Source organism: Gracilinanus agilis, chromosome 6 (assembly GCF_016433145.1).
Source record: "Gracilinanus agilis isolate LMUSP501 chromosome 6, AgileGrace, whole genome shotgun sequence".
NCBI lineage: Eukaryota > Metazoa > Chordata > Mammalia > Didelphimorphia > Didelphidae > Gracilinanus > Gracilinanus agilis.
Genome location: NC_058135.1, coordinates 16,037,402 through 16,062,852, shown reverse-complemented (window position 1 = coordinate 16,062,852; position 25,451 = coordinate 16,037,402). Strand labels below are relative to the sequence as shown.

At 44.4% G+C, this 25,451-nt stretch overlaps 1 protein-coding gene across 1 annotated transcript in view; it reads right to left on the bottom strand.

Annotated features, from left to right (window-relative positions):
* MTMR7 (myotubularin related protein 7) overlaps positions 1-25,451 on the bottom strand; it is a 67,066-nt gene that overhangs the window by 38,779 nt on the left and 2,836 nt on the right. The window contains exons 3-4 of the mRNA XM_044681129.1: positions 22,708-22,870; positions 5,760-5,917 (exon numbers count right to left, since the gene is read on the bottom strand). Coding sequence (XP_044537064.1) covers positions 5,760-5,917; positions 22,708-22,870 — 321 coding nt within the window. The remainder of the gene's footprint in view (positions 1-5,759; positions 5,918-22,707; positions 22,871-25,451) is intronic.

Below are 25,451 nucleotides of genomic sequence, written 5' to 3'. Positions count from 1 at the left end.
AGATGCTCTTCTAAATATCATGGTATATACGGGGCTTTTATTTTTATCTCTGACCTTTCTGGAGTATGTACTTAGCTGTAAGATATTAGGGTCAAAGGATATAGATGGGTTAGTCACTTTCTTAACATAGTTCTGACCTTCTTTCCAGAATGGTTGGGTCAATTGACAACTCCATCCACAGGGTGTTAATGAACTTGATAAGTCCAATCTCTCCCACACTGAGTGATCCCAACTTTGTCGTCTTTGCCAGGCTGCTGGGTCTGAGGTGGAACCTTCAAGTTGTTCTGATTCCTAATTCTCTTAACCTTAAAGATTTGGGGCATTCTTTCCTATGGTTATTCAAAGATTGTCAATCTTCTTTTGAGAATTGTTTGTCCACAATCTTTGTCCATGTTTGCATTTTGGAATGGCTCTTGGTTGTAAATATTTGGGTTCATCCCCTATATCTTGGATATCAGATCCTTACCAAAGATATTTAGGACAAAGATTTTTTTCCCTTGAGGAATGGCTTACCTTCTTATCCTAATTGCATTGATTTTGTTTGTGCACAAACTTTACAATTTCATGTAATCAAAATTAGCTACTATATCTGCTGTGATTGCCTCTACCCTTTGTTGAGTTAGGAGCTCCCCCTTTAGCTGTAGAAGGTAGCTGGTTCGGTTCTCTTCTATTTTTTTTTTTTGGTCTGACCTTTAATATTTCAATTGAGTGTCCATTTTGAGTTTATTGTGGCACGACATATTTTCTAGTTTTCCCAGCAGTTCTTGTCAAATAGGAAGTTTTCCACGAATGATTTATTTTATTTTTTAAAATTTATTTGATTAATTTAGAATATTTTTTCATGGTTACGTGATTCATGTTCTTCCCCTTCTTTACTCCCTCCCCCTTCCATAGCCAATGAGCATGTGTCATTGATCAAGATCTATTTCCATATTATTAATATTTGCAATAGAGTGATCATTTAAAGTCAACACCCCCAATCATATCCCCAACGAAACATGTGATCAAGCAGTTGTTTTTCTTCTGTGTTTCTCCTCCCACAGTTCTTCTTCTGAATGTGGGTAGTTTTCTTTCTCATAAGTCCCTCAGCCTTGCTCTGGATTTTTGCATTGTTGCTAGTGCATAAGTCCATTACATTCTATTTTACCACAGTGTATCAGTCTCTGTGTACAATGTTCTCCTGGTTCTGATCCTTTCACTCTGCATCAATTCCTGGAAGTCGTTCCAGTTCACATAGAATTCCCCCAGTTCATTATTCCTTTTAGCACAATAGTATTCCATCACCATCAGATACTAAACTTTGTTCAGCCATTCCCCAGTAAAAGAGCCTCCCCTAATTTTCCAATTTTTTGCCACCATAAAGAGCATGGCTATAAATATTTTTGTGCGTGTATTTTTCCCTTACCTTTTTTGGGGCATAAACCCAGCAGTGGTATTGTTGGATCAAAAGGCATGCAGTCTTTTAAAGCCCTTTGGGCATAATTCCAAATTGCCTTCCACAATGGTTGGACCAATTTACAACTCTGCCAGCAATGTATTAGTGTCCCAATTTTGCCACATCCTCTCCAATATTTATTACTTTCCTTTGCTGTCATATTAGCCAATCTGCTAGGTTCCATGAGTGACTTATTGAATACTCTTGCTACAACTTTTTTTTAAATCCTCAGAATTCTGTCAGACTTCTACTTAGAATCACTATTGTATATTGGTCCAAAGGCAGAAAAGAGGTAAGGGCTAAGCAATGGGTGTTAAGTGACTTGCCCAGGGTCACACAGCTAGGAAGTGTCCAACGCCAAATTTGAACCCATGCCCTTCCATTCCTAGGCCTGGCTCTCTTTTCACTGAGCCACCTAACTGTTCTACAACTTATATTTTTTAAAGATATATACAAAAGGTAGAAACAATGGTAGGTTCCAGAAGAAGAATACAAAAGCATAGCATGGTCCTGCAACAATTCACAGAATAAAAGTGAAGAATAAACTGGGTCTTGGGAGTAGAGATATCCTGTTAAATGCTTAACAACTGGCTCTCCAGGAGTGGGAAGAATCTGTACACAGCATACTTTTAGATTTAATCTACATTATTAACATTCTGTCCATCATCTTCGCAAGTCTTAATAATCCAAATCCAAAAAAATAATCCAAAAAGCCATCAAGTTCTGGTTTGTAAAATCTGTCAATTCCTGAGGTATAAACACTCCTGCTAGACATTAAACGCTAGGCTCTTAGGTGTTGATTTGAGCTGGCTCCAGCAGAGCTCTGCTTAGAAGGAAATGAAAAAGAGCCAAAAGGCTATGGGTTATTTTTAAGGTTTATTGGAGAAAGAAATCCACCTGATTGGCTGGGATGCTATCAGAGCAGAAGAGATGGTGGAACTGGTCAACTCTTTTTTCCTTTTAGCTTGATATCTCAGCCAAGGAAAGTGACCTTTGGCCTGGAGAGGGCAGGACTGAAAGTCTCCTGTCAGGGGCCTCAGTGATGTGGGATTGATCTTTTATTTTTATATTTTCTTCATTGCCTTTGAGAGGCAGGGCTGTTTTTGACAAGGTCTTGGCAGATTGGGGCACGGAGCTAATGAGATGGAACTGAAGCAGGATTAAGTATAGTCAAACTTTGGACCAAAAGGCTGACTTCAGCAGAATGAGATGAAAGGCAGGTGGCTATACATCAATTCATCTGAAAAAGATCTGAGAGTTCTACTGCAACACGCATCAGAATCAGCATCATTGTAATACTAGCTGCCATGTCTAGAGTACTTTAGGGCAGCTAGGTGGTACACTGGATAGAACACCAGGCCTTAAACCTGTGGGCCTCAATTTCCTCATCTGTAAAATGAGCAAACCACTCCAGAATCCTTTTTAAGAAAACCTCAGATGGGATCACGAAGAGTCAGGCATGACTGAAAAAGCCTGGATCCTTACAACCACTCTGGGAGGTTGGTACCATTGTTCTTCTCATTTTATAGATGAGAAAACTGAGGCAGACAGAGATTAGAAGACTTGCCCAGGGTAATTCAGCTAGTAAGTGCCCAAGGCAAGAGTTAAAGCCAATGTTCTATCCACCCACCTCCTACTACTGGACAAATATCCCAAAGAGGTCAAAGTAGGGAATTAGTACCTCGATATTTAGAGCAGCATCTTTTATGGTAAGAAATAGCTGGAAACAAGGTTTGTGCCCATCGTGTGGAAGGGGAGGATGGTTGAGATTGTGGTGGATGAAGGAAATGAATGTTATTGTGTCACAAGGAATGATGACTCTGAGAAATTGCATGAAACACAAGAAGCCTTTTCTGAATGGATAAAGATCAAGGGAAGTCCATGGGCTTGCATCCATGTCATGTGAGAATCAGTAGAAGGAACTGGCAGTGTTTTTCCTCAAGAAGAAAACAGAATCCTCAGGGTGTGCAGTAGCACAGGAGAACCATTTTTCAGTGTTAGGTCTGTGAGATGGAGGCGGGACTGGACTTATTGTGCCTGGCCCCAGAGGGTAGAACAGGAGTAGTAATGGGGAAATGGAGGCTCAATGTCGGGACAAATCTCCTCACACTGAGAGCCGTCCAAAAGTGGAAGATGGAAGAGACTACCTGAAGGGGTGACAAGCTCCCTGTCCTTGGATAGCTTTAAGCACAGGCTAAGTAACCACTTCCCAGGGATGTTTGCAGGGAGATTTATGACCCTTGAAGTCTCTTCCAACTCAACTTTGTAATTCTGTAAAAGAAATGTCTACCCAGTGACAAGAGCAGTAGTAGGAAAGCCAACACTAAAGTTAGTTGAACTCCATTGAATTTTGATGGCCAATCTTAGTTCCACAGGACAACCAATGAGGTCCACTTTCTTACTTTGGGTCCAAAAGCAGGAGATGATATCTGAGGAACATGGCGTTCCCCATCAGAAGAGAGAGCTGTACATACCATCTGCTTTTACACCTCTTTTTCCTCTGTTACAAGAAAGGTTCTCCTGAGCACTGATTGAGCTGTCAAAATCCAAAGGTGAAACAACAACAGCCAAAAAAGAAAAATATCAAACTTCCATGAGGAAGTCATGGGAATTGACCTGGTTTATCCTCCAATAATTGTTCCCTCTGCCTGTTACCACCCAAAGGGATTGATTTCAGACATTCTCCTCTAATAAAAGACTTTGAATCAATGAGGTCTCGCTCATTCCGAGCTGCCACATTAATCCGGCTCGGGGATCTAATCATATCTCTCTATTCCAAAGCCTTTGTTGCCTTCTACTTACTGAAGGGAATCCAAACTCTTTAGGGTGGCATTCAAGGCCTATTTTTTCAGAGCTCTCCACACTATTCCCTCTCATCATCTAGATCCCCCCTATACTGTAAACATGCTGCATTTTCTTTCTTTAAAAAAGATCACTTTATTTATTTTTTAAAAGTTCATCATGATTAAAACTACCAGAAGGACTGAGAAGAGTCAAATTCTTTTGGTGCCTTCCCAGTGGACAACACCAAGATTCTACTCTCTGGAATGAGTTTCCAAAAGGCCCTCTGCCTCCTTTGCTCTTGCCTGCACCATGCAATGGATTCTCTGGAATATTTATCACTAGATTTACATTCAATATTGAACTCTTCACACAAGTTTCAGAAAAGTGAGGACCAAATCTCCTTAGAGCCCATATCTACAGAAACTTCCCATTTGTTTTTTTAATTTATTTTTAAAAACAAATTTATTCTTTCTCTATTTTAACATTTATCTTAAAAATTTTTGAGTTCTGAATTCTCTTCCTCCTTCCCCTACCTATTGCAAAGACAAGCAACATGATCTCAGTGATACATGATACATTTCCATATTGGTCATGTTGAATAAAAAAAAGCAAGAAAAATAAAGGGAAAAAAGTAGGCTTTAATCTGCAGTCAGACTCCCTCAGCCCTCTCTCTGGAGGTGAACAGCATTTTGAAACAACTTCTCATTAAAGTTTAAGCAAACTTGACATTCCTGTTACTATAAGAATCCACAGAGTAAGAATTCTATCCCAGAATCTTCGGAGGAGATTGTTCAATCCAAATGCCTAACTTTTGGAAAGCCTGAGTTTCTTTTGTTTTGTCTTTGAGAAGGGGGTGGGCAGGGATATGAGAGTGGGTTCATTTTATTTCTTTTGTCCAAGGTCTCAAAGCAGAGCTGGGGTGGAAGCCCAAGTCTCTCTCTGACTTCTAGTGACTTCTCTATGGAGCCCTGTGTCTTCAAGTTGTTGCTGTTGTTGTTGTTGTTGCTGCTGCTGCTGCTGCTGTTGTTGTTGTTGTTATTATTATTTTAATGATACCTTCCATCAGAAGAGTCATAATGGGGGTTAATTGAAGTGACTTGCCCAGGGTCACACAGCTGGGAAGTGTCTGAGGCCAAATTTGAACCTAGGACCTCCCATCTCCAGGCCTGGCTCTCCATCCACTGAGCCACCTAGCTGCCCCCCTTCAAGTTATTTTTTTTAAAGAATGGAGTAGATTGCTTTCTTCTCTGAGAGGAAAGTAGAAGATCAACCACATAGGTTGGGGAGAGAATAAGCGTTTTTGTAACACCTACTATATGCATGAGAACATTGGTTACCTAAGATTTGGGTGAGCTGTCCAAAAAAATGCTCCAATCAGCCCTCCTGCCCTCCACTGTCACACAGCTCTTCCCCATAAATGCCTAGTTTTAGAAAAAGCAGAGAAGAGGTCCAATCAGAGAGCTGGGGGAGCCCTTCTCACGCCTTGCCACACAGGTGGGCCTTCTTCATGTCCCCTGTGCCTGCCACCCACTGCACTCACCCGATAGTCTCTGTTGACGTCGCTGAGGTGCCAGCAGCTGTTGGGGATGCCCATGCGCTTGTACTCCTCTCGGAGATCCACCAGCCTCCAGCCTTGCTCCCGCTCTTCCTTATCCAGCTTGGGGTTAAAGGAGAAACAGAACAGCTCTTCATATTTCACTGAAAGACAGAGGCCAGAGAGTGGAAAGTAAGACCCAGGCTGCTCCAGGTCCAGTATCTGCCATGATGCTCTTGTTTTCCCATGAATGCTTGTAAAGGGCTTCCCTGAGGAACTGTTACTCTCCTTCCCTCGCTCCCCCTTCTGAGGCCCTCATGAGTTCTATATTGATAGCCCACTTCTTTTTTATTTATTGTTATTTTGTTAATTAATTATGAACATTTTTCCATGGTTACATGATTCGTGTTCTTTCCCTCCCCTCCTTCCACCCCGCTCCCATAGTCCATGTGCAATTCCACAAGGTTTTACATGTGCAAGACCTATTTCCATATTATTGATATTTGCACTAGGGTGATGGTTTAGAGCCTACATCCCTAAATCATATCCCAACCAAACCATGTGATCAAGCAGCTATTTTTCTTTTGCATTCCTGCTCCCACAGTTCTTTCTCTGAATGTGGCTAGTTTTCTTTCTCATAAGTTCCTCAGAATTGTCCTGGGTCATTGCATTGCTGCTAGTACAGACGTCCATTATATTCAGTTTTACCACAGTATATCAGTCTCTGTGTACAATGTTCTCCTGGTTCTGCTCCTTTCGCTCTGCATCACTTCCTGGAGGTCTTTCCAGTTCACATGAAATTCCTCCAGTTCTTTATTCCTTTGAGCACAATAATATTCCATCACCAGCATATACACAATTTGTTCAGCCATTCTCCAATCAAAGGGCAGCCCCTCATTTTCCAATTTTTTGCCACCACAAAGAGTGCAGCTGATAGCCCCCTTTTTGAGCTTCCTTCCTTGTCTCATGACTGGTGCACAGGCAGAAGGAAGGCCATTACACAGACAGCCTCCAAAGTGCTAGGCCCTCCCTGGGCATTCGAGGCCTCATCCCATGTCTTAGAAAGAGCATTCCTCGCCACCTAGGCTTGGTGTCAGTGATCATCCCTCCTCCCTAGTCCTTGACAATGTCCAAGCCCTTCCCTTCCATTGAGCTCCATCCTGGCTGGAGCAGAGGAGAACTTAGTCTCCCTTCCCACCCCCCTCCCCATGGTCCCCTGGCTGCTAGGAGGCTGGCCACCTTCTCCCTTTGGGAACTTGAGTGGTCAGTAGCTCATGACCACTCTGCCTGCTCCTGGGATAGCTCATGATGAGCCACAATCATCCCAGGGACTAGCCCTCGGGCATCCTTTCTTTCTCTGGAGCCCCCCGAGCCCGGCTTAGAAGATGGGACACTTGCTAACCATGAGACCCTAACCCCCTTTCACAGGAAGTGTCCCTAGCTATAGGAGGGGGAGACCGAGCCACTGGGTCTGCCTAAAGATCGTTGCCCCCATTCACTGGACCCAGAGACATAAAGAGCAAGAAAGGATGTGGGTAGGACAATGACAGTGACCTCCCTGGTCTTCCAGAAGCTTCCATTTCAAAGGAAGAACCCTGGCCCTTGGGAGCCCAGGCTTCGGGCTGTAAAGCATGGGAGACCCCCGAGCCTCGCCCCTTATTCTGACCAAGCGCCTTTTTAAGGGGGCTTTTGGAGGGCAGGCCCCAAGCTGGGATCAGAGGTGGTGGCCAGCCTGCTGAGAGTTCGCTTTGTATGGAGCCAGTTAGATGGGGAGCTCCTCCCCAGGGAAAGGCCCTCTTGTCTCTTGTACCCTCAGTGCTTAGCACGGTGCCCCACATGTAGGGCGTACCTGATTCTGGGCAGGGGGTTAGCTTCAGAGAGGAGACCATAATCCCAGCAAAGAGCATGCCCCGGACAGCTGGGAAAGCTTGGAAGACAGGCCTGGGGTCAGCCTGGCCCAGGTGGGAGAGCCCCAGCCCCAGCCCCAGACCATTCCTGAGAACCAGAGACCAGGAAGAGGTCAAGAGCCTCAGGGTCTGTGGGGTGGGGGGAGGGAGAGGGTGCCAGGGAACCCTCACCAGGAAAAGTCCAGATCCTTGAAGCAGCCCATATATCCCACTCCAACACCAAGTAGGGCAGGGGCCTCCCCAAAGCCTCCCTCCTGTGTAGCAGAAGCAGCACACTGGCATTGGCCCTTCTGCTGTCAACCCTTTGGATCCACGAGCTTGGCTGCAGTGGGAAGGTGGGCCTGGGGTCAGGAGGAGAAAGGTGGACCAGTTATTTCTGCCCTCTGCTTTCTCCTTACTCTCTGGCCTCACCCCGCTGAGCTCCCTAAATGAAGAAAGCAAACTTAGTTTTGCAGTCTTCCTGTTTTTCTTTTGCACCGGGCCTATGATTCCTCAGGGGTAGGGAATTCCTTGGGAAACCAGCACCTTCTACCCCAAAGGAGAACTGCTGCTCTCACAGGAACAGTATTAAAGAGGTTTGCCTGCAGCGTAAAGACAGTATGACCGGCCTGAGGCAGGACTTGAACTCAGGCTTCTGTCACTCCAAGGCCAGCTCTCTAGTCACCATGCCAGGCCTACCCATCTTACTACTCCCAAACCCAAAGTAACAGCCTCAGAGTTGGGATTCCTAACAAGCAAAGCCCACGTTTCAGAGGACTAGGAATTCAGCCCAAGCTGGAGATGTTTCCGCTGCTTTCCGAGCCCCCATCTGTAGTGTTCTCTCACACTGGGCCAGAAGCCATGATGGCACCATCGTGGAGCCCTCACCTAAAGCTTCAGTACATTTGAGAAAAACACAAGAATCAAGAAGCTTTTAGTCATCAATGGGTTGGAATCCTCTCAGATGGGATATAGGGCCAGAAAAAAAGAACTTTTCTAACTTCCTTTAATGCTCTAAGATATTCCAGGGCAGGAAGTTGGTTTGTTTTGCTTTTTAAAGCATCACCTCCTTGGCCTTGCCAGGAAGGCAGGATGGGCAAATGGACAGAGATCTTTGAGGACAAAGTTCTTCCATTTCCTGTCTGTGTGAGCTGGGGCCAAGCCCTTCATCTTGTCGGTGGCCTTTCTTTGGAAAGGAGGAAGATGGGGACACAAGGAATAGCTGGCATTTGAGCCAGCTCTAAAACTGTAGTACCAGCAATTGAACATAGCAGACTTCTCTACTAGCAGCAATGCAAGGATCCAGAGCAAGACTGAGGAACTTATGAGAAAGAAAACTAGCCACACTCAGAGGAAGAACTGTGGGAGGAGAAACACAGAAGAAAAACAACTGCTTGAACACATGGGCTGATGGGGATATTATTGGGGATGAAGACACTAAACAATAACTCTAGTCCAACTATCAATAATATGGAATTAGGTCATAATCCATGATACATGTAAAACCCAGTGGAAGTGTGCGTTGACACAGGGGGTTAGGGAGTTTGGGGAGAGGGAAAGAACATGAAATATGTAACTAGGGGAAAATATTCAAAATAAAAACAAAAATAAAAAATAAAATAAAATAAAACTGTAGTACCAGGACACTCCTAGCAATGCCTCTTACAGGAAGGCTCTCCCAGATACCTCTCTAACATAGGTGAAGACTGCGCTTACAGCTGGGGAGTGTCCTGGGGGACACATGGCCCTGCCCTCATCTGAGTATTCCCATGGGCTCATCCTGCTTACTCTAAACCTATAGAAAACAGGTTTTTACTTTATTAATTATACATAATTATTACATAGGTTTATCACATAATTGTAATTTATTATATACAACTAAGTATAATTATAGAATAATTACATAATCATAAATTGCAGGTGTAATACATAAGAATATATTATAAATATAGAAATAATATAGAACCATAAAATAATTATGTAATCATAAATTATATGTAAATATATCATAAAACTATAAACATGATTATATAATGATTATATAATCAAATATGCAAATGTTTATCATAAATCTATGATTGCAGAATAATTATTTAATCATAAATTATATGTAAATATATTATAAATCTATAAATATATAGTTACAGAATATTGCATAATTGTAAATTATATATAAATATATAGTTATAGAATAACTACATAATCATAAATTATATGTAAATATATTATGTCTGTAAATACATATGCAATTATAAAATATTACATAACCATAAATTATATATTAGAAACCTATACAAATTATAATTGGAGTGTCATATATAATCTCTCCACCAGGTGGTACAATCCTTAAACTACCAGCTAAGGGGCAGATTCCAGTAGAGACTCTGGGGTGTAGCCGGGTGTAGTCGGGTGAGCTGGTGTGCCTGCACCAAGGGCTTTCTCCCCTCTCTGCTGCTGGTCTGGCTATTTCTGAGGCTCGGGTTTGACCCTGATCCAGGTGTAATCACTGGGCTCGCAGCTATGGCCCAAGGTCTGCTCTCGGCTCTCCCACACGTCAGTGGGTCCTGGCCATCCAAGCCCCCGAGTCTTTTACCATTTGCCCACAGGGCAGGCGCTCTGCCACAGGCCTCTCTGTTTTTGTGCCCTTCAAAATGTGGCTGATGAGAAATCTTTGTGGGCCACTGTCAGGGAATAGGGAACTCCATCTCATCACTTCACTGAATCTCAGGATCCAAGAGTTGAAGGGCTCCTCAGTGGCCATGCCATCTAACCAATGTCAGGTAACATCCAGGTTGTGCTTGAAGGCCTCGGAGGCGGGGGATGCTCAGCCCCTACAGGCCTTCCTCCCCAGTGTTATCACTCTGGGACAACCAGAATTTGGAGGAAGAGTGGCCTCTTTGCTGGTTCTGCTTCCTGGGGCCTAGTCATTTCTTCATAGGACAAGGATCATGGCTCCCTCCTCCCCTCTCCTGAGTCCTCTTCATTTTCCAGCTATTCTTCACTTGGTGTAGATGCAAGATCCATCACCATCTGAGTTGCCTTTGCTGGACCCTCTCCAGTATATCTCTGACCTATTAAACTGTAGCCCCCAAAACTGAGACCAGTATTCAAAATGAGGTCTGGCTGGTGCAGAACAGAGATGTCCATCTTGCTAACAGCTCCATAGCCTTTTTTTTTTTTTTTGTAAGAGCTAGGCAATGGGGGTAAGTGACTTGCCCAGGGTCACACAGCTGGGAAGTGTTTGAGGCCAGATTTGAACCCAGGACTTCCCTTCTCTAGGTCTGGCTCTCAATCCACTGAGCTACCCAGCTGTCCCTTCTGTATCTTTTTAATGGAGCTGAAAGTCCTTTCTTGGGCTTTGTCCTGTGGTCTTTCTAAGGATGTTCCTAGGGCTGGGGAAGTATAGACCATGTGCAGAGCACTGCAGCAGCCCCCAGGGAAGATCAGAGGAGCACAGGGAGGAGAGCAGAAAGGCCCATCAAGATCAGTTAGGTCAAACTCTAAGCTAGGGCTCAGGGAGGGAAGTGGCAAAGCTTGGATTCAAAGCAGAGTCTTCTTGACTTCCTGTCTAACCCAGGCTGCTTCTCCAAGGTTAAGAGCCATGAAATCTTCAGGACAAAGGGTCTATCTGTGTGACCTTGGGCAAGCATTAACCCTCTAGGGCCTCAGTTTCTTAATTTATAAAATGAGGGACTCAGACTAGGTAAGTTTCAAGTTCCAGTCTTAGCTGTATGTTCCCATTCCCTCAGAGAATATCTATTCAAACATCTAGAGAAGAAAACTAAGGTGAAAAGACATGATTAAGGTCACACAGAAGGGTGAATGGGTGTCAACAGATGATAAGTCAAGATTCAAAGCCAGGTCTTCCAATGCCAAGCCTCCTTCTCCCTCAGTCTTGTACCAGGACTCATAAGAAGAGGCTGGCATGAGCCCAAGGAACCTTTCCACTGGGATGGTGAGATTCTTCTCCTTTGAATTCCATCCAAAGACTAATAATCTTGAACAAATGGTACCTGCCTCACCTTCTTCTCCCCAATCTTTATGCAAAGTTTTCTCAGTGAGGAGCACAAGATACAATCAAAGGAAAGCTGTGAATGATTCATGATCAAGGAAGAAGGAAACATGATGTGAGGACGTACATTTCCCAAAGGCCATAAGGAAGATTTTGAAAAGTAAAAAGGGCAATCCTAGGCTTTTTTTAAAAAAAACAAACATGGGGAAATCCCAAAGATTCTAATCCAACTGGGGAAACGCTATGAGTGAGAAATAAGGAACTTCAGGAGAACCTTAAGGGAACATGTAATGTTTTGACAGCATCTATAATGAGCTATTCTTGGAGCCAATTAGTTGGGACTGAAGAAAAAGAGAAAGAGGGGGTTTCTTCATAGCTGAGACCGGGGACAGGAGTTGTGGGGTTGGCTACTCAGGTCAGGATTGTTCTCAGCCCCTCAGTGTTCAAGAGATTGAAGGGATGGGTAAATGGGCACAGACAGAATAGCTGGTCTTAGGGAAAAGGGCCAGCTGGGCCTCTGAGGCAGGAGGAAGCAGGAGAGAATGGCAGACAATAGAGAGAGAGAGAGAGAAAGAGGCAGCTCAACCCCACTGGCCTCAATATTCTGAGGAAAGCAGGAGGCAAAGTCCTCTGTTGAGAGCTGTCAGGCGGCGGAATTTATGGAAGGAAGTTGGAGATAGCACATTGTACTGCCCCAACATTGTCCTGCTCTGGAATCTCAGAACCTCCCAGGTCAAAAGGACTTCAGAGACTTTTCATCCAAGTCACATAAGAATCTATTCTAGGATACTCATGGCACCAGTTGTGATTCCTCCAGTGAGGAGGAGGCATCCACCATGTCTGGGTGTGACCCATTCTACATCATGGTTAGGTAGCTTTTCCTCACATCGAGCCTCAGTGCTCTTCTTACACCTTCCAGCCATGGTCCAGGCAGACTAGGTATGACTCCTCTTTCCCATGACCCCTGAAGCCAGCCAACATATGCCACTTTGCCCCCATGTTTGTCCCCAGACCCTTCTAACAACTCTGTTGGAGCGTGACCATAAGGCTTTTCAGTGTCCCGATGCTCAGACTTTTTGATCCTTTATTTTACAATAAATGTTTGCTGAGAGATCTGTTTTTGTAGCACCTTCATTTCCCAGTCACTGGGTGCTCCTTTATCTGAATCCCTCCTAAGACTAGGGCCTCGAAATGAGCACAGTACTGTAGAGTCAGTCATGGTCAGATGGAGGTCAAATGAAGCTGGGCTCATTGGACCTCTCTCCTCTGACTACTACAGGGGACCCCATAGCAGTCCCAGATCTCTTTCCTGCTACTCATCCGCTGATACCTGCCTTGGGAGCTTGGAGTCCACTAACACCCACAGATTGTTTCCAGATGCACTGAGGCTAACCCTCATCCTCCCCAAGCAAAGTGGATCTTTTGTAAAGTAAGTTTATTCCTATGTTTGATATTATTTCATTAAAGTCAGCCTAACACTCTAGCCTGGTGAGATTCTTCTGGGTTCTGCCTCTGTTACTGGGAATATTCACGATCCCACCTAACTTTGCCTCCTCTGTAATTTGACATGCCATGATTGCCTCTGTCTATATCACTGATAAAACTGCTCAGTAGCACAAGACAAAGGCCAGAGAGAGAGAGCTGGAAGGTACTCAGAAGTCATCTAGACTAACTCAGAGGAGGAAACTGATGATAAATAGAGTGATGGTCACAGAGGCAGGATCTGAATCCAGAGTGGTCTTGCCAATGAACCAAGCACCTATTCTCTCTTCTTTGGGTTCGACCTTTCCACCAATTCTGATCTATGTCATTGTGCCATCATCCACACAGCCCACACCTCTCCATCTTATTCACACAAACGGCATCTGCTGAGTGTTTTGCTTTACAGAAGCTTTGACTTTTTGTTGGAATTCTGAAATTCCTTACAAAACAACTTCTTTTCCATCTGAACATAAAAAAATGAGCCAACAAAAACTCTCCAAGCCTTCCCCTTTGCCAAGGCTTTCTGCTCGACTCTACAGGGACAGAAAGAACCCTAACCCAAATGCCTTCTCCACGGAAACTGCGCTCAATGTTCTTAGGGATTGCTTTTCTCTGGGCAAAGAACACATCCCATTGAATCAATCTGCGTCAGAAAAACAGGTGAGATCTCACATCATATACCAAGATAAGGTCAATGTGGGTACATGATCTAAATATAAAGAGTGATGCCATAAGCAAATTAGAGGAGCATCAAATAGTCTACTTGTCAGATCTATGGATAAGGGGGAAATTTTAGGACCAAACAAGAGATAGAGAGCATTATAAAATGTAACATGGATAATTTTGGTTATATTAAATTTAAAAGGTTTTGTACAAACAAAACAAATGCAACCAATATTAGAAGGAAAGAAGAAAGCTGGGGGAAATTTTTTTTGGAGGAAGTATCTATGAAAAAAGGTTAGTTTCTCAAATATATGAAGAACAAAGTCAAATATGTGAAAATAAAAGTCATTCTCCAACTAAGAAATGATCAAAGGATATGAACAGGCAGTTTTCAGATGAAGAAATCAAAGCTGTTTATAGTCATATGAAAAATGCTTTAAATCATTCTTGATTAGGAAATACAAATTAAAACAACTCTGAGGTACTTAACCTCACATCTGTCAGATTGGCTAAAATAACAGTAAAGGAAAATGATAAATGTTGGAAGGGATGAGGAAAAACTGAGACACTAATACACTGTTGGTGGAGTTGCATGATCTGATTCAAGCATTCTGGAGAGCTATTTTGGAATTCTGGAGAGCTATTTTGGAATTCTGGAGAGCTAATTTGGAACTATGCTCAAAGGCCTCTAAAACTGTGCATACTCTTTGATCCATCAATACCATTACTAGGTCTTGATCCCAAAGAGATTTTTAAAAAGGGGGAAAGGACCTATTTGTACAAAAATATTTATTGCAGTTCTTTTTGTGGTAAAAAAAGAATTGGAAATTGAGAGGTCGTCCATCAATTGAAGAATGGCTAAATAAAATGTGGTATATGATAGCAATGGATATTACTATGCTATAAGAAATGACAAGCAAGATGATTTCAGAAACATCAGGACTTATGTGAACTGATGCAAAATGAAGTGAGCAGAACCAAAAGAACATTGTACACCATGACAGCAATATTTCTTGATGAACAACTGTGAATAGCCTAGTTATTCTGAGTGATACAATAATCCAAGATGATCTTAGATATTCATGATGAAAAATGCCATCTGCCCTCCGAGAAAGAACTGGAGTCTGAATGTAGACTCAAACATATATGTTTCGTTTTTCTTCTTTTTTTTTTTTTAACATTTGAGAACTCTCCCACCAAACGACAAATGTAGAAAAATGTTTCATGTGATTATACATGTAAAATATGTATCAGATTACTTACTATCTCAGTGACAGGGGAGAGCATGGAGGGAATGATGGAGGGGCATCAGAAGAAAGGAGAAAATCTGGAACTCAAAACCTTTTTAAAAAATAATGCTACAAAGGGCTTTAAATAAATGCCTGCTCTTTGATCCAGCCATATCGCTGCTGGATTTGTACCCCAAAGAGATAAGGAAAAAGACTTGTACAAAAATATTTATAGCCCCACTCTTTGTGGTAGCAAAAAATTGGAAAATAAGAGAGTGTCCTTCAATTGGGGAATGGCTGAACAAATTGTGGTATTTGTTGGTGATGGAATATTATTGTGCTGACAGGAATAAAAAAATGGAGGAATTCCATGTGAACTGGAAAGAACTCCAGGAAGTGATGCAGAGTGAAAGGAGCAGAACCAGGAGAACCTTATACACAGAGACGGATACACTGTGGCAAATTGAACGTAATGAACTTCTCTACTAGCAGCAATGCAGTGATCCAGGACAATCCAGAGGAACTTAGGAGAAAGAACGCTATCCACATCCAGAGAAAGAACTGTGGGAGCAGAAATGCAGAAGAAAAATATATGATCAACCACATAGTGTGATAAGGATGTGATTAGGGTTTTGATGTTAAAAGATCACTCTACTGCAAATATGAATAACATGGAAATAGGTTTTGAACAATAATACATGTATAACCCAGTGGAGTTGCTTGTTGGCTTTGGGAGGAGGAGAAAATGGGGGCGGGGGTGTTGGATCATGAATCATGTAAACATGGAAAAATATTCTAAATAAAATTTTTAATTAAATAAAATTTTTAAATTAAATTTTAAAAGTTCTATGTAAAAAATGCTAAAAATTGCTTTTTAATAGGGGAAAATGAAATAGTATTTAGAAAAAGAAAAAAAGAAAAACAGGTGAGAGGCACAAGGGAGTAGGGAGGAAGCACTCACAGTGGGCCACCACTGTGGCCAAGTCTAGAGACTACAGATGGCTATTCTGGGCCCTTTCTCCAAATGGATGGAGGTTCTGGGCAGGACTCACCAAAGGGAGAAAGAAGAGGGCAGGAGAAAATATAAATGAAACATGGGAGCAAAGTCCGGAGAGTAACTATTTATTTCATCTTCCCCCATGAAGCCATTGTGAAATATGTCATACCATGTGCTTGTGAATTAAATGAACCTTCCCAATAAAACGCTGGACCTGGAGAATTCCCGTCTTGACTTTGGCATCCCATAACCATCTGTAGCCATTGTAGGATTTAAATTAGTGTCCAACACTCCAAGAATTGTATTTCATAGAGTTTATTAATAATCACTTGAAGTAGAAGGAATAAAAAGGAAATAGACGTAAAAAAACTTAATTATTTAACAAAATTAAGACCACGTGACTAAGGTCTCCTTGCCTGTTTAAAAAGCCCGCTCCACCAAAGCTGCAACAGGAAGACAAGAGAGCAAGAGGCGGGGCTACATCAAATTTATATCCACCCTTTGTCAGCATGTAAAGTGAAGAGAGTGGGGTGCTAGGAATTGTAGTTTTTAGGGTAACAGATTCTAATTATACACCATACTACCTAATGTGAACAAGCACACTCCCACAAGCTTGGCAATTTTGTCAGGATGGGCCTAATGACAATGCAGACAGACAAAAATACTTAGAAAGTATGGGGGGCTAAGATAGGGTAAGTCATCTCCCCAAGGTCACAAAGCTAATAAATGTCAGAGGTGGGATCTGAATCCAAGTCTTCCTAACCAAAGGCCAGGTTTTAGATCAAAGCTAGGTTGTTTTGACCCCAAGTAGACAAAAGGCAGAAATCATGAGCAGACTACCTGGAGGGATGGATGTAGACTTGCCTCTGCTGAGTAAGGAATGTATGGAATGCAGGCGATGAGGCCTCGGCTGTCGGAGGGAAGTGGGCACCCAGCCAGGCATGGAGAGCACGGCCCCTCAGAGGCCCCAAAGGGGCAAACTCAGCTGCTCAGAGGTATCTTCCCAAGACACCACCTTGGCGGCCACACTGCTGCTCTACTCACAAGCCTACAGAGGCTCCTCTCTGACCCTGAAGAAGGCACACATGTCTAGGCTAGGCACTCACTATTTGACTCCAGCCCATCTACACAAGCTCATCTCTTCTTCCCTGGAGCCTTCCAATTCTAGGCTGCTCTCTTAATGTGTTCTCATCCTGTGTTCTTGGCTTGGTGCCTCTGTTCACCAGGTTCACCAAGAACTCAAATGGACTCTCCCCATTTCTGCCATACTTCAACACTCCCACTGAGCTCTATCCTTGACCAAGGACCCTCCATGACCATTATGTGAGTTTGGTGGCCATTAGGATAGGACAACAAGATGCTAGAAGTAGAGACTCAAATGGGCTACCTGACTAGAGATATTTATTGAAAGGAGAGTGCAGTGGACGGAGTCAGGAAGATCTGAGTTCAAATGACCTCAGACATTTAACATCAGTGTGATGCTGGGCCATCACTTAACCCTACATACACCAGTTTCCTCATCTGTAAAGAGCTGGAGAAGAAAATGGCAAATGCCTCTCGTATCTTTACCAAGAAAACCTCAAATGGGGTCTAAAGAATAAGACAAGAGTGAAAGAAATTGAACAACAACAACAACAACAGGTCACACCAGGGGGAAATAGCAGTCTTGGAGTCTAGTCAGTCCCCTCGGTCCTGGAGTGGCCATCCCAGGCAGCATGGCCAGCTCTGACAACCAGGGGCATAGTGGCATGACAGCCATCACCAAAGGAGAGCTAAATGGAGAAGTATGAGACTTAATGCCTGCTTGGGATCAGGGGCAGGCAGGATTAGGGAGAAGCCTGGGCTGGGGGAGAGGACGTAGCATTTCCTGAGAACCACAATCCACTCATTTCTAGTAAACAGAAACGTAAATGAAAAAGCAGAACTTTGGGCAAGAGTGTTCAAGGGTCACCTGGGCTGGAACCTGAATGTTCCCAAAGTGTCACAGCTCCCCTAAAAACCTGTCCTTTCTCTAGACACCCCTGTTTCTATGATAATGATAATCATAGCCAGCACTTATGGAGTGCTTTAAGGCTGGCAAAGCTCTTTATAAATATTTGATCCTTACAACAACCCTGGGAAATAGGCACTATTATTATCCTCATTTTACACATCTGGAATGGAGGCAGGCAGATGATTTGCCCTCACTCAACTAGTATCTGAGGCTGGATTTGAACTCAGGTTTTCCTGATTCCAGGCTCAGTGCTTTATACACTGTTGTGCCACCTAACTACCTATTTCTATTGATAGAAGCACAATTCTCTTGGTCACCCCATCCCAACCCCCAATTATATCTAATTAGTTGCCAAGAATATTTGTTCATAATATTAAAAACCAATTTTATTTTTTGGTAAGTAGTTTTTCTTCCAAAATGAATTATTGGGATCTGAGGATATTTTCTTTAGGAAAATTGTTTTTTGAAAGAGTCACTATGGGTACCTTAGAGGCCCATTGGAGCCTTTACCTGCAAACACAGCTCAGACCAGATGGCACCAAGAGTTTCCTCTTTCTCAAGGTGGGTTCTTGGAGAACCCAAGCCCACATTCCCGGCAGAGAGCTGGTTTAAGGGCTCTGGCACCATCGCCCTGGCCTAAAATAAGCAGGGGTCAATGCTTGGGAGTAGGGGTGCTCTTAGCTGTTCAGACATATCCTTCTTGGTTCTGCAGCCGTGGCTTCTAACTAGTGTTTCTCACATTTTGAACAATGGCCTGGCTCAATCCCCCATTCTGATCTCAACCATCACAGCTGCTGCTGGCTGGCCACAGTGGCCTCCTTTGCTTATTCCCACACTCATACCCTGATTAGACATGAATTCATAGTTTCTGTTGGTCCTCACTTCTTTAGACATCAACTTGGAGGTGCTGTTTGCCTTTGTCAGGGCTTCAGGGGAAAAGTCTTTGTCTTGACCGACTCCTCTTGGCTCTGGTGTCAGCCTGTCTATCTCCAACGAAGGAGACCCATGAACAGCTTCTCCACTTAATGGTCTCCCCTTTCACATTTCCACAATGAGGGATGAGTGTTGTTTCCACTGAACTTCCTTCAAATAAGCCTCATCCTCTGTGTGTCAGGGAAGGGTGAAGGAGCTTGTCTCTTCAATCCAGGCTTCTACCACCTGCCCCAAAGGTTCTTCCTAGAGAACTTCCTTCCCCTGCCTTCTTGGAAATGTTTCATTATTTTCAAAGCAACGATTCCCTGGATTTGTACTTCCTTTTCACCAGCAGATCTCCCAGGTGGCCCTGGCCTTTTCCTTTCCCAGTGACCATAGAAGTTCTAGAAGTCCATGTGGTGGTGGAAGGGCTGGCCTTGAAGATGCCAGCTTACTTGATGGACCAAAAAAAAAGAGCAATTACCAACTCTTACCAATTCTATCTCAAAGACACATCTTGGTTCCATTCTCTTCTCTCTATTCACACAGCCAGTATGCTAGTCCAGGCCTTCCTTACTCTTCACTGGGATGATGGCCCCAGCCTCCTGGGTGGTCCTTTGCTTCCAAACTCTTTTCTCCAACCATCCAACACACAGAAGTCAAGGTAATCTCCCTAAGGTGCAGACATATCCACCCTAGTTCTCTCTATAAAAAAATAACCTCAAATGCTCTAGGACAGTGATGGTGAACCTGTTAGAGACCAAATGCCCAATTGTACCCTCACACCACATGTGAGCTGCTCCCTTACCCCAGACAGGGGAGGGACAAAGTGCTCCCATTGGACTTCTGGGCAGAAGGGCAGGTGATGAGAGAAATGTCCTCAGGCATGCATGTAGAGAGGGAAGGGAGCGGTATGTTACGGCATGCATGCCACACGTTCACAAACGTGCCTCTAGGACAAAACCTGGTCTCCTCCAGGCACATTTAAGGTCTCCCACTAGTTGGCTCCCATCCACATTTGCAGCCTCATGGATCACTATTCCCCCTTCCTATACTCTCCAATCCAGCCAAACAATCCTTCTCTCTGGTCCTCATGTGCCACACACTCTCTCCACTCTCTGCACCTTTGATCTGGGGGTACCTCATGGCTCCCCCTCATCTCTGGCTCTTAGAATCCCCAATTTCTTCAAGTCTCAGCTCAGGCTCATGGAGCTTTCCTGATTCCTCTCCAACTGCTAGTGCCCTTCCTATTTTCTAGCTTGTACTTGTTTATTTATTTATTTTCTTTTATTATCTTTATATTGACAGACAAGCATTAAATCCCAGAGAGTTTCTACCCTGAGCCTGAAAGAAATCAAGAAATAGAATGGCCTAAGGGGAGCAAACGGGCATTCTGGGAATGGGGGGCTTTTACAGAAGTGGGCAGTAGAGTGGTGACTCAGGGCAAATGTTTGGTTTCTCTAGAACACCACTTTTCCTGAGCCTGGTCCCCTGCCACCATATTTATGAGGAAGACCCAAGTTAGTTATTGCTACTCTACTGAAGAATTAATATTTATAAGGAAGACCCCAAGTTCAAGTGAAGTGTCTGACACATACCAGATTTGAGACTCTGGGCAAGTCCTTCCTGGGACCCAGGAAACACAAAGATCTGAAATCCCAGGGATAGGATAGGGAAAGTGATGAGCCCTTGGATTTCCTTGGTTGGGGGAAGTCCCAAGCAAGGAAAGTCCCTGTCAATGCAAATTAGAATCTCATCTGCAATTTAGAATATTAAAGAGTTTTCTGGGTCCCCAAGAGGCTAACAGATTTACCCAGAAATACAAGAAGAATAGACTGAGAGCTCCCCAAAGGCAAGAGCTGTTCTTTGCCTCTCTTTGTATCCTCAGGGCTTAGCACAGTGCCTGGCATGTAATAGGAACTTCATGAGCATGTATTGATTGATTAAAGAATTGATGGAGGAAATAAACTGTTGTTTATGCCCCTCATGGTCACAATGTACCTTGAGTTTGGGTTCTAGAAGAGATCTCATTATTCTCTTTGGGGGAGACTCTGTACATGAGCCATCCCTAACCTATATTTTATTTATTTTATTTTTATTTAAGTATTTTTCCATGTTTCCATGATTCATGTTCCTAACCTTTATTTTAGAGATTTCCCTCAGAGTTCTATTCTAGGGTAGGAACAGAGAAAGAGAAATATCACTCCCTACTTTTGGAAGGGAGAGGCTATGTCCCCATATAGAGGATGAATCAGAGTTTGTGTGAGACCAGAACCAGAGGCCTTTGTAGGGGGGAGCCCCATAGAGCCTAGGATGCCCCTAATGATCATGTCACAGTGGAGACAAGTTTTAGTCCAACAGAAATAAATATATTCTGAGTCTGAGACCATAGTCATGCCCAAGCTCCACAGTAAAGCCACAGGCTGCTAGACCATCACCCCAAATCCCACCCAATGGTTCCTTTGGAGCTTATGGTCCCCTATAATGCTTCTATACCCCATTCTGAATAGCATCAGAGCCGATGGAGGACCTAAAAGAGTTTTAACAAGGGTGGAGTGTCTAAAAAGAGATGGCTGTTGGGTGCCCAGGGAACTCTCTGGTTGGTGTCGACTTCTAAAAGAAGTGGCCCAAAGACTAAAACAAAAGTAGCTACAAACACACGCAGCCTTAGAGTCAGAAATGAGAAAGCTTAGAAGGAGCCCAGACTGGTGAAGAAAATCAAGGACAACAATAATCAAAAACCAAAGTTTGGGGCTTTGTTGTGGAAAAAGGAAGTTCAGAGAAGAGTTAGCATGGCAGCTTGGGGACAAAGGGATGGCGTATGACTGGTCACCTTTGACTGATACAGCCAGTGTGGTATAGCAGGAGGACTTCAAGTCCCCTGGTTCTAGGGATTTGATAATAAATCACAAAAACTTGGGCAAGGTAACTTCTCTGGGCCTCCATTTTCTTCCGGTTCTAAATCCATGTGATTCTAATTCCAGAAAGAAGATAGCAATGCTAGACTTATTTGGCGTTTGTTTTTACCCTCAAGGAAAATGACTTTCACACTGAAACAGGAAGAACAACAATGGCTTTCCAAGGAGTGATGCTCAGGCTAAGAGAGCACCTACTGGCCCTGGATATATTCAAGGCAGCAGTACAAATGAGCTGCTAACTACAAGAGGTGACTAAAAGACCTAGCAGCTAGTGATATAGTTGGGCTATTGTCAGTGGTCTTGGGAAGGTCCTAGAGAGCAGAAATGAAAGAAAAATGCCCTCAACTTCATGAAAAAAGAAGGAAATGGAAACTACAACCTTCCTAGGCCAATGAGCCTATCTTGGATTCCTGGCAGAAAGAGAGAGAGAGAGAGAGAGAGAGAGAAAGAGAGAGAGAGAGAGAGAGAGAAAGAGGGAGAGAAGAGAAGAGAGAAGAGAGAAGAGAGAAGAGAGAAGAAGAGAGCGCCCAAATTTGAACCCAGAACCTTCCATCTCCAGGCCTGGCACTCTATCCACTAAACCACCCAGCTGCCCTTCTAAAGTGTACTACTAAAGGGATTCCTAGAAAAAGTCTAGAAAAGGAAGCAGTCATCCCCAAGAGCTTTGGGCTAGAGGAGCTTCCTAACATCTTTTAAGAGGATCATTATCTTGAGAGAGCAACAGAGCAATTAAGTATAGAAAATCTTAACAGTAGTCAACAAGTATCTCATGTTATTCTTGGGAAAAGAGAGAGACATATGGGCGCAGAGGGTCTGCTCCTGCCAAAGCCCACAGCTCCCAGCCCTGGCCCCTGGGCCCTACCTGGCCTGGCCAGCCGGAGGAGGGAGATGTACACATCCTGGCAGTCTCGCTCCTGAGGCACCACGAGGTGCAGCACCTGGAAATTCTTGCACCGAATGAGCAGTGGGCACCCCCCGGCCGTCGTCGCCTGCTTTTCAATAGAGGAGATCTCGCTGTGCAGAATCTGGAACATATAGTCACACAGTCAAGCCAGGGATAGTGAGTGTTTCCCAAGTAGTTGCTGCCTTTTCAGTGAAACACCAGCTGAGTTTCTCAGTGGCTCCTCCTGCCCCTTCACACTCCCTAACTCTATCCCCAACCCAGGATGGTTATGTAATCCTTGGTACTTCTGGGCCTTAGTTTCCAAACCTGTAAAATGGGTGACTTAGACTAGATTACTTCTAAGGCACCTTCCAACTCTATCTAGGATCCTCTGAGTCAGGGCCAGGGTAAGGATTAGATTCAGGTCACCTCCTCCAAAAACAGGCTGGTACCCATCATGGCAGATGGATCAGAGGGAAGAGAGACCAGTTCATGCCTGGGCATCCATCAGGGTATTCCAGGGGCAGAGTCAAGGTTAACACTCAAGCCCAGGGTCAAACTGACCAGAGTGAGAGCAGGTCACGAAGAGAAGTAGAGAAAGCTGCTTATGAGCTCAGTAATGGGAGGAGAGAGGGGAATTAGGAGCATCCCTGATTACATGAGGCATTGTGCAATCCACCTGATGAGATTGCAGAATAGGGACCATGACCAAGACTCAGGAACTCTAAAAGACTGGCCATGTGAGGTAAGGCTCCTCTTCAAGGCGTCGAAAAGAAAGTCTCTGTCTTCCTTTGCCCTCTCTCCCTAACCTCTCCCCTTCTGCCCCCATCACTTCCCTGTTTCAATTTCTCCTGCCCTCTCTCTTCCCCTTTCTCTCCTCTCTCCCTGCCTCTCTCTCCCTCTCTTCTTTCCTGTTCCCTGCCTCTTTCTCTCTCCTCTCTCCTCTGATCTCTCCTTGCCTCCTCTCCCCTCTATCTTCTCCTGACCTCCTTTCTCTCTTTTGTCTCCTCAGGGCTCTGGATCTCCAGGACCCACTTCTCACCTTTTCCAGAGTGCAGCTGAGGGGACAAGGAAGGTAAGGATTCTCCCTCCCCTACCCCAGGAGCAGCAATGACAACACGTAGCAGAAGCCCATGGTGGCTCTGGGTCTGCATGAGGCCTAAGACAGCCAAAGGATGCCTCTCTTGAGCCCCAGTGGCTTATGAGGTGGAGGAGGGATCTGGATTCCCCTCAGCACCATGGCCATGGAATCTCATCCACTAGGCAGGGAAAGGAGATTTTCTGGACCTCATTAGCTGTGGCAGCTGCTTCATGGGGAACCCCAAGAAGTTTGGGAGTTCAGATGCTGGTCTGCTTAGAATGAACTCTCCCGGGAGATCAGACTGCTTGAGGCAGAGGTCTCTGGAAGAAAGCAGCCAGCCCACATGTCCTGTGTAGCTTAGAGTTGTCTGAACAGGACAGGTCTGGTGAAAAGGAGGCTGCTGGTTCATTGGCCCCAATGCCAGTCTTCTAAGGGAGAGGAGAAGAGGCTAAACCTCAGGGTGGTGCTGCAAGTCTTGGGGAGATTGTCTACTAGGACTCAGTGGGAACTTAACCTCCATCTTCCTTTGGGGGATGGAGAGGAAAGCCAGAGGACTCTTAGGGTTCTCCATTTGTCCATGGGCTCCTGTGAGATCTAAGCATCTTAGCCATCTTCTGTGGGGAAGTCTGTCTCCAAGAGCGCCCCACTCTCAGAGGAGTGGGGCACCCTGCTAACCACTCTGAGGTAAACCCAAGCAGAAGTCATCTCTAAGCTGGGCTTGGGAGGTTTTCTTGAATAAACTCCATTTGGGAGTCAGCAAGCCAAAGATGGAAACTGACCCTCCGGGGTTACCATCCCCCGGGGATCAGATCCAATGTGTGTGGGCCCAGAGTTCCTTGAGTGAATGAGAGGGCCTGAGGACATCAAAATAGGGACATCAAAATAAAAAAAACCCAATCAATGAGAGGGCGTAATGGCTCCCAGGAGAGGTGGACCACTGTTCTTCCAGAACTTCAGGGACAACCCAAGCCAAAAGCCACTTGGACCTTCTGTGTTCTCCACTGTTGGCAGTCAGGAGATCTGAAGATGGTAGGGAGGGAACAGCCCACCCTCAGCCTAGTTCTAGAACGCCTGGGAGAACTGGCTCTGAATTCAAGTGAGCCTCCTGGGAAGAGGATTCTTGGAGCCTCGCAATAGCACTTAAGATTTTTTTTTTTTTAACTCTTACCTTCCAGCTTATAATCAATATTGGTTTCAAAGCAGAAGAACAGTGAGGGCTAGGCAATGGGTTAAGTGACTTGCCCAGGGTCACACAGCTAGGACATGTCTGAAGCCATGTTTAAACCCAGGAACTCCCATCTCTGGGCCTGGCTCTCAATCCACTGAGCCACCTCACTGTCCCACATCATAGCGCTTTGAAGGAGCAGCAGGGTACAACCTGTAGCCTGGGTTCTCGTGCCAATGCCATGATCAGCTGACTGGCTGCCCCTGCTGGGCACTGAGCCTCATAGGCTTGTGTGTGTGTGTGTGTGTGTGTATGGAGAGAGAGAGAGAGAGAGAGAGAGAGAGAGAGAGAGAGAGAGGAGACTGGGTTCCCCTTTTATTTTTCTCTCAGAAAAGAGGGAATACTATGGGGTTGGAAAAGCTCATTTTCTAGACTTTTGAGAACAAACACCTTTCCAGTCCTTGGCCACTGCAGCCG